The sequence below is a fragment of the Capsicum annuum genome, chromosome 2 (genome assembly GCF_002878395.1).
Source record: "Capsicum annuum cultivar UCD-10X-F1 chromosome 2, UCD10Xv1.1, whole genome shotgun sequence".
Classification (NCBI taxonomy): Eukaryota; Viridiplantae; Streptophyta; class Magnoliopsida; order Solanales; family Solanaceae; genus Capsicum; species Capsicum annuum.
In genome coordinates this window covers 134,976,095-134,985,505 of record NC_061112.1, presented here as the reverse complement: position 1 = coordinate 134,985,505, position 9,411 = coordinate 134,976,095, and the positions used below count along the sequence as shown (strand labels likewise).

Sequence of the window (9,411 nt, the reverse complement as noted above, 5' to 3'; positions counted from 1 at the left end):
CCAGACCCCACTAAGTGGGAATACACTGGGTTTGTTGTTGTTGTTTGAGTCATACTATAAAAGTTTGGGAAAGGGTGATAGAGTTGAGGATAAGAAGGATCGTGACGATCTCTAAGAATCAGTTCGGTTTCATGCTAGGTCGCTCGACCACTGAGGCCATTTACCTTGTGAGGAGATTAGTAGAGCAGTTTCGGGAGAGGAAGAAGGACTTGCACATGGTGGTTATTGATCTTGAGAAGACATATGACAGAGTTCCCAGGGAGATTTTGTGGGGGTGCTTGGAGGCTAGAGGGGTGCCCGTGGCGTACACTAGATTGATTCAGGACATGTATGATGGTGCGAAGACTCGTGTGAGGGCGGTAGGTGGAGATTCGGAGCACTTTCTAGGTTTGATAGGGTTGCACTAGGGATCGACTCTTAGCCCATTTTTATTTGCCTTGGTGATGGATGTTTTGACGCGACATGTTCAAGGGGAGGTGCCTTAGTGAATGTTATTTTCAGATGATGTGGTACTGATTGACGAGACTCGGAGTGGAGTTAATGATAAGTTGGAGATTTGGAGACAGACGCTTGAGTCTAAAGAATTTCGATTAAGTAGAACCAAGACAAAGTACTTGGAGTGTAAGTTCAGTGATGCGTCGCAGGAGGCTGGAGTGGTTGTGAGATTGGACTCTCAGGCCATTCAGAAGAGAGAGAGTTTCAAGTATCTGGGGTCTATGATTCAGGGCAATGGTGAGATTGACAAGGATGTTATGCATCGTATTGGGGCAGGGTGGTTGAAATGGAGGCTCGCTTCGGGAGTTCTATGTGATAAGAAGGTGCCCCCGAAGCTTCAAGGTAAGTTCTATAGAATGGTAGTTTGGTTGGCTATGTTGTATGGAGCGGAGTGTTGGCCAGTTAAGAACTCCCACACCCAAAAGTTGAAGGTGGCGGAGATGCGAATGTTGCGATGGATGTGTGGACATACCAGGAAAGATAGGGTGAGGAATGAGATTATTCGGAGAAGGTGAAAGTTATCTCGGTGGAGGACAAGATGCGAGAAGTGAGGTTACGTTGGTTCGGGCACGTGATGAAGATGGGCTTTGATGCTCCAGTGCGGAGGTGCGAGACACTGGCTATGGATGGTTTTAGGCGGGGGAGAGGTAAACTGAAGAAATATTGGAGGGAGGTAATCAGACATGATATGGAACAATTACAGCTTACGGAGAACATGACCCTTGATAGGAAGGTGTGGAGGACGCGGATTAGGATAGAGGGTTAGAGGGTGGGAGTGCGTCGGTAATAGTAGGGGAGTGTTCTTTTGTGTCGGGAGTTTCTTGTTTGTAGTGTTGTGGCTGTAGTATTATCGTGTAGCTATTTTGCATACCGTACTAGTTTATATACACTTATCATTGATGTTTGTTCTACTGTTAGTTTATTTTGCTTACCGTACTAGTTTATATGCACTTATCTTTTATGTTTGGTCTACTGTTATCAATCCTAAGCCGGGGGCCTATCTGAAACAATCTCTCTACTTCACCTGAGTTAGTAGTATGGTTTGTGTACTCTACTCTCCCCAGACCCCACTATGTGGGAATACATTGGGTATGTTGTTGTACTTATTACCTCTCACCAACGTAATTATTCAAAGATTACCACACACTTGCGCGCCTTCCTATTGCACAACAAAGATTTAACGTCAGTGGCACCTACAGTTCAATTCTTGGCACGTCTTTTACTTTTAATCAAAAGAGAGATAAGAAAAGGCAATTGCAGATGTAGAATCCTTCGATATGTAGATCAATTTAATGAATGGAAAACCTAAAGAAATCCAATTGAAAGCAATATGTATGAGCCCTTTGTCATAAATTTGGAAAAAATGAAGCAATTTCTAATAAGAAAACAAAGATCAACCACTTGTGTTTGTGTAGCCGGCAGGCTAGACAAAAGTTGTGTTTGGAAAAATTGTAATATAAACAAACATAGAATGATAATGGGCTGCAATGTTATTATTGACAGTAATGATCATGATATATATCCATTATCCCAAGATGGTTGTAAATGTACTCTGGAGGAAATTGTCAGTGAATTATGTACCTCAAATTGGGATGCAAAAATAATTACATTTTTAATGTGTCTGGTATTGACACCTTGAGTTTTATCTGCAAACCCTTGACCTTTGCAGAAGTTACTTACAAAATTGCAAAGGCTCCTCCCATGTATTTTTCTTTATGGCATGTCAGCCGTCTCATGCTCCGGAGTCTTGTATGTGAAAGCTGATTCATCACTGGATCGCCTTTTGACCACACTCGCCCTTTGCATTAACCGGACTAGTGCTTGCACAACTTCTGACATTGGGGGTCGAAACTCAGGTTCAGGCTGTACAAGAGATAGTCGAGCAGATGTCAAAAAGTTGTTACCGAGGAGAAAACACATTCAAATTATAGCATGTAAAGTAATTCACTTCAGGTATGTGAATGAGCAAGTATTCATTATAATTTGGTTGAGTCCGTAAGTATCTTTCTTCAGGAGTTGGGTGCTCTTTAAGGTAGTGGTACGGACTGTGTCCACTTTACCCTCCCAGACTCCACTTTGTGGGAAAATACTGGGCATGTTGTCGTCGTCGTTGTTGTTGACTTTCCTTTTAGTAGGTCCCAAAAGAATGACACATTTCTATATTTAATAACAACTTAAACTTTAAAATGCCTATTTTATCATTAGTGACTTATAGCCATACCAAACATGTATTACTTATTTTAGACCATAAGTTTCAAAAGTTTTTCTTTCTTTCTTAACCTCCGTGCCAAGTCAAACTAACTCATAAAAATTGGGACGGAGGGAGCATTGATTTTTACTTCCATCAAAGTTTTTGTAAGTGGATTCATCTTTTAAGCTTCATACAGAAACAAATCTTATGCTCCAAATGAAAGGTCATGCAAATAAAAGCTCACCTGAACACACAGCGCAATAATATCAGCAAAACGGGACAAGGATTTTGCAGGATACATGCCATTTAGTGCAGGATCAACCATTTTTGACAAGGCATCTATATCATGTAGTTGAGGCGTAGCCCATCTCACAAGAGATTGTTCCGATCTCACCCTTGAACTAAATGATTTAGTAATAAGAATCAAGTCATTAATAACACACAACAGAGAAAATTGACTAGCAATGCATACAAGATCAAGTTTACCTATCAAGTGGCTTCCTTCCCGTCAGCAACTCCAACATTACCACACCAAAACTATATACATCACTTTTTACAGTGTATATTCCAGATAAAGCAAATTCAGGAGCGCTATAACCAAATGAACCAACCATCTGTGTGGATGACACCTGTCAACATTAAGAGGTAATGGCAATTTTAGGCAATGTCACATCAGAATCAGTTAGTCTTCCCTCACTTGCTTCCTTCAACGTAACTCTGTTCTCTTTTCACCAACACAATCACAGAACTAAATGGATTTTTGGGAAGGAGAAAGGGGGTCTTCCTTAAAGTTGTGCACTGTGGTAATCAAAGTGTCTAAGCACCTAATATGATTGATTCAGAAGAACAAAAAAAACAAAATTAAGCTGCCACAATCAGAATCTCCAATTTCATGACTAAGTCTGCAAAGCTGTACCTAGAAACAGTTGCTTGTTAATATTGCTTCTACTATAGTATTCCAATAGGTAAATTGATTGGCATCATCTATAAAACAGTATATGCATCCTGTACCACCCAATATTACTACGACCCCTGCTAAAACAACAACAATGATGCAGATTAAATCTCCGTTACGAACTCACCTGGCGTTCTGTGTTTGGAGTCAAAGCTGCTAACCCACAATCTGATAAATGGGGATTGAGCTCTTCATCCAGTAAAATATTTGCGGATTTGAAGTTTCTATGTACAACAGAAGGTAGACAGACTTCATGCAAGTACCTGAAAAGATGAGGTTCAAGTTTTAAGAAAACCCAACAAGCAAAGGGCAACACCCGTAAAATAATATACAGTTATAACATACTCTAAAGCTCGAGCAGTGCCAAGAGCTACTCTAACCCGGGCATTCCACGTAAGCAATTCACTCCTCTCATCAGCAAAGTGCAGCATATCATGCAAGCTACCATTTGTGACATGGTCATAAACCAGAAGTCGTTGCCCATGCTCAGCGCAATATCCTATCAATTGAACAATGTTTGGGTGCCTCAACCTTGACATATTTGAGACAGCTTCAAGAAAGTTGTCTTCCTCCTGCAGTGATAGTGCTGCACTGTCGATCTTTTTGATGACCATTATCTGGTATAGACAGATGTTAGTTCATACGACCAATTGATAAGGAAGAACTACATGAATTTTTTATTTTTTGGGATAAGGAAGAACTAAATGAATTGAGAAACTAAATTTTCCTCAGCAGAAATGTTGCTGACATGGAAATTCTTAAATCATTTATTTTAACAGTTGGCATCAAGTTCGGAGCAGAGAAACAGTCATCAAATTTGTTTCATTCAAAAAGAAATAGCCAGAAATACATCCAATATAAACCAAAAAGTAGAAGATTTAGCCTCTGAAACTGCTAAGAATATTTTGGCTAAGGACTGCACCATGTACCCAAAGGACAAGGTTATAATATCAAACTTAATTCAGGCTGAGGAGAGGAGTGAGTGACCATAACATTAGACCAATCAAACATCACAAGACAGATAAAAGCAAAGGTGTGACCAGACCACCCAGAGGAGTGAACAAAAATGGCCACGTGTTGGATCAGAATGTGAGCCTATTATGGTCAATCAACTTTGAGAAAGATTTGAAAGAGCAAGTTGAATCAAAGAGTATCAAGGACTTGATCTCAGTCAAAAGAATCACTCGAAACATTTTTTGTCTAGCAAGAACATCCAATACTTTAACTCTCATGCGAGCATTGTCAAGAAGTCTGCTAACTTATACTCAGCTTTAGTAATACATAGATCTAAGTATTTACCCTTGTAGAGATTGCCGAAATAATATTGTGAAAGAATCAAAGGGTTCCACCACAACCTTAAAGCAATGGATATAGAAGGCCAAGATCTTTATATACTACTTTGGATGCCTCATTTACCCGAGGTGGGACATTAGGTAACACACCAGTCATCCCACACGTCTAACAGCCTCATACCATGTTAAAGCATCTTAGCAACACCCAAAAACCTTAAGGTGATAGGTGGAGTGGACAACATCACACTTTAACCCTTTTGATGTCCTCATCCATTACACAACTCACAAGAATGTGACTCCCCGAAGCATCAAAATGAAAGATAGTCCTTGAGTGACATAATGTATTCAATCAATATGGTTCAGCTTTACTAGTTTTGCATGCACATCACAAGTTGGAAAGGTAAGAAGTGACAGCGTTAAACATCTGAAATTTACCTTCCCATTAGGAAACTCTGCCCTATAAACTCGCCCAAGAGATCCTTCACCAATGAGATTTTCTTGACTGAAGCTGTTTGTTGCTGTTTGCAATGCAGCGACAGTATAAGACGATGCAGTTATTGGAGACTTCACTCTCCTTACAGATCCATTCTTCCCTTGTATCATTTCAACTGTCACCTTTTCTGTAGGTGGGGGCTTCAAGTCAGCTACAGCAACCACAGGCTTTGCTCTTTGCTCTTGTACCTCCAAATTCACTAAGATTAAGCAGAATACATGAGAAATGAACCAAGTTTGTTCCAATTTCTAAATGAAGATGGCACATCACAACACAACTTTCAGTTATCTGAGGGTATTAGCACCACTGACAATATTGAGCCAGGAAGGAATAAAATTGAGAGAACACACCTTTATCTGTGCCAACTGGAAGACTTCCTGTAGAGGGTCTTGCAGCAATTTCCTTGTCCTTGCCCCTTCGGATGCAAAATACAAGTGCTGCCAGAGCAAAAAGAATTACAAAAGAAGATCCAAGAGCTATGCCAATGATAGCTCCAGTTGTCAATCTTTTCTTTTCATTGCCATTTTCTGGAGATGGCTGGCCATCAGAACCTGGTCTTGTACGTGAATTAGGAGGAGAGTGGGTACGGTTGTTGCGAGATCTTCCAGGAGGAGGTGCAGTGTATGGTGGTGGGGGAGGAGCTGGACCATTTGCAAAAGAATTCCCATCATACCTGTCATGTTAAATGTTATGCCAGATCCCTTGAAATTGTAACATTTTAAACCATGTAAAAATATATAGGATGTGAAGTTACTTACATGAAGTTAGGGATAGATAGGAGCTCATTCGGGATCCATCCATTAAAACGATTCTTGGCAACATTTCTGCAAAAAGGTTTGTTTTGAGCATAACAAACTCTACTGGCATTGAATCAAACTAGTTAAGTACATCAATCAAGAAAAAGGGATTGTAACTTACAAATTAGTCAAAGGTAGACCAACCAGGATATTGAGAGTGCCACTTAGCTGATTGTTTTGCAGACGACTGCAAGAAATATCAATGTCATGGGTAAGTCAAATAACGCAACAGCAAATCCTATTAGTAGAAAGTTATCGTACTTACAGTACGGAAAGATTTGTCAACGTACTGAATGAAGGAGGGAGATCTCCAGAAAAATTATTCGAAGACAGATCCCTGAAATAGCAGCAAATCAGTGAGAAATTATAACTAGTGAAACAGATGTCCTGAAGCCATGACGAATCAATATAGCCAGAAAGCTCTTCTTAACAGGGGTACCGAGCTCTACTGTAAGTGCTACTGTTTCCTTATATGAAATACTGAAAGAACCAATAAGAGAAAATAAAATGCAACTGAAAGCTTCAAAAGGGCGCCTTTCCTAATACAATCAAAATGATTTTCCACATAAAAAAGCTATGGAGGAAAATAAAATGTTGGGCTTTACAAGCCTCCGGACTTCAGCGTTCATTAAATTATAGTGATTCTAAAGAGACATTTGCATATGATTAGATCCTATTTGTTTTGAGAATATATTCGGAAGCACTAATGTCTGTCCATTGCAGGCACATCAAAACAAATGAAGGGCCAGCTACTGCAGGTTGGAGACACCATGTCGTCATGAATACGACCAAGTAACTGGAGTTGAACTAGTGTAGGAAAAGAAACAATTGTGGCAATCAATTAACTCTAAAAAAGTATTCAGAAAAGGGAAAGAGAAAGAAGAAGAAAAAAAAAATCTAGCAGCAAGGATCAATTAAGTAAAGATTACATAGAACACTTACAAGGCTACCAGATTGGAGTGGTTGGTGAACACATCTCCAATTGTTTGAGAGAGTGAATTATGGCTAAGATTCCTAAAAAATGAATAGTTGGGTTAGCTAATTTGAAATAGTTGCCTGAAATGAATAACAAACGAATAAAGAGAAGACCAAACAAATGCTATTTTTGTTTGGAAGGTGCCTAGTGAGTGGCCACTCACAGATAGCTAAGCCTAACCATGCCAGCAACGGAATAAGGAACGGTTCCACTTATATTGTTGTTTGCAAGATTCCTGCATTGAGAATGATTATATTTCCAGTGAGTCAATCATGAACGAAAAAGTTCTCAGACAAACCAAACGCTTCATAAGGAATCAACATTACAGGCTGGTGAGATTGGGTGGAAGCTGATACGGAAAAGAATCATGAATGTTGTTGCCGCTCATATCCCTGAAGACAACAAAGTGCAGACGTTTAATTTTATTGTGATAGTAGGGGTCTTCTAAATTACCCTTCACCGCTAGAAGAAAACGCTCTTACAAGTTCTTTAACGAGGTAAGCGCATCGAGCATGTATCCCAACGTTCCATTGAGCCCCATATCATTAATTTTACTGTTTCAGCAAGAAGCAAATGTTATGCAATCAAATCATAATTAAAATGTATAATGACGTGCACAAGGTGAATGGTAGACAAACTTACATTGAGACAACAGAAGCTCCCAGACAAATGACTCCTTTCCAAGACTCGCCACAGGGATCACCGCCATTTGATTTCCAATTACTGAGTTGCGAAGGACTATTCAATGAAGCATACAAGACCTGCAGAGCTTGCACTGCAGATTACAAAAGTCAGGCAATGACACAGCCAGAACAGAACATCACTCCAACAAGAAAAACAAGATTCAATATTTATGTAGTAAAGTCTCAATCTTTAGCTAGCCACTGGCTCTTAAACTAATAAAAAAGAAGAAACGCACTCAGACAGTTCAAGAAAGCATATTATGAAATCATCAAATCCTGCATTCACATCAAACAGTTTAATCATTCTAATCCAATTGCATGCGTCCTCAGATCCTAATCTCAGAAAATCTCCAAATCAAACTACATTGCGTTATATTATTTATTTATTTGTACTAAAGCCTCAATCTTTGACTTGCATTGACTCAGAAACCCAACAAAAAGGGAAAAGCAAAGAACCCCAGAAGAAGGGCAAGCAAATTACATTACCACACTAACCAAATCATCCATTCAAACTTCAAACAATCAGGAGAATAGCGTTCTTACATCACAACAGCAACAATCACACAAACAAAAAAAGCTTCCACCTTTAACACATTCCAACAAAAAAAGGCAAACACTCAAACCTTAAAATAACAAACACTCAGCTCAAAATCACTAATCAAGATCCAAGACTGTAAATCAGTGAAGAAACTCACCATCCTTGGGATCAGTGTTCCCTTCAACAACAAACGATGACTCAAAAAACACAGCCAAGATCACCAGCACTGGCAAAAAGGGGAAAAGGGTGTCTTTCTTACATCTATTCCTATACATTTCTGCAATGTTTTTTTATACTTTAATGTGAGTTAAGGAATTAAAGGGGGTGTGCAGAAAGAACAACAAGAAGCATGGAGAAAAAGAGGGAGGAGAATGACAAGGTAACATCGGTAGTAGTAGTGGTAGGTGTCACCATCGTTAAGAGGGCTCTCTCTTTCCAAGCTTTCCTAGTAATGAAGAGAGAGAGAAGGAGAGGGAAATTTATACTCCTATAGGACTCCACTGCCAGTGTGTATCTATATGTGTCGGCGATATTCAGAAAAAAGATTACTAATAAACTGTTTAATTACAGAACTCCGTCTACTTAAGCTACTGATCTCTAACTCCAACTCATATTACTAACAAAAACAAGAGATATTTATAACAAAACTATAATCAAAACCTCTCAATTAGCCAAATGCACGTAAATTTGCAACAGGTTAAATAAATATATGAGATTTAAGTAATACGAAGGATTCATACCTCCAATTAAAAAAATAGTTATAATTAAAGATCTTAAGTATCTATTTATTATATACTATAATATAATTTAAGCAGTAGATAAATTTTATTATAGAAATTAGATATTACTTCCTTTGTTTTACAATAAATGAATTATTGAATTTTAACACACATATTAAGAAAAAAGTATTAAAGATATAAATTTAACATAACTTTTCTTTTTTATCCAAAAAAAGAAAAATTAACCTTTTAATACCTTTTTAAAAATTAAT

At 38.6% G+C, this 9,411-nt stretch overlaps 1 protein-coding gene across 1 annotated transcript; it reads right to left on the bottom strand.

Moving 5' to 3' along the window:
• Positions 1 to 1,964: 1,964 nt before the first annotated feature.
• LOC107859625 (protein STRUBBELIG-RECEPTOR FAMILY 8) lies at positions 1,965 to 9,158 on the bottom strand. Its single transcript, XM_016704680.2, has 16 exons — positions 8,578 to 9,158; positions 7,842 to 7,974; positions 7,682 to 7,753; positions 7,526 to 7,591; positions 7,363 to 7,434; positions 7,166 to 7,237; positions 6,489 to 6,560; positions 6,345 to 6,410; positions 6,185 to 6,250; positions 5,777 to 6,099; positions 5,369 to 5,625; positions 3,987 to 4,258; positions 3,769 to 3,904; positions 3,173 to 3,315; positions 2,931 to 3,087; positions 1,965 to 2,358 (listed from the first exon to the last, which is right to left on the bottom strand). Exons 1-16 carry the CDS (start codon positions 8,693 to 8,695, stop codon positions 2,209 to 2,211), a joined length of 2,175 nt encoding a protein of 724 aa, XP_016560166.1. The 5' UTR covers positions 8,696 to 9,158; the 3' UTR covers positions 1,965 to 2,208.
• Positions 9,159 to 9,411: the final 253 nt, after the last annotated feature.

Coding starts and splice junctions, on each gene's coding strand:
- LOC107859625 (XM_016704680.2), bottom strand. CDS start 8,695: ATGTATAGGAATAGATGTAAGAAAGACACCCTTTTCCCCTTTTTGCCA. Junction 6,411..6,488: donor TTGACAAATCTTTCCGTACT/GTAAGTACGATA, acceptor TATTTCTTGCAG/TCGTCTGCAAAACAATCAGC. Junction 5,626..5,776: donor TCCAGTTGGCACAGATAAAG/GTGTGTTCTCTC, acceptor GCTTAATCTTAG/TGAATTTGGAGGTACAAGAG.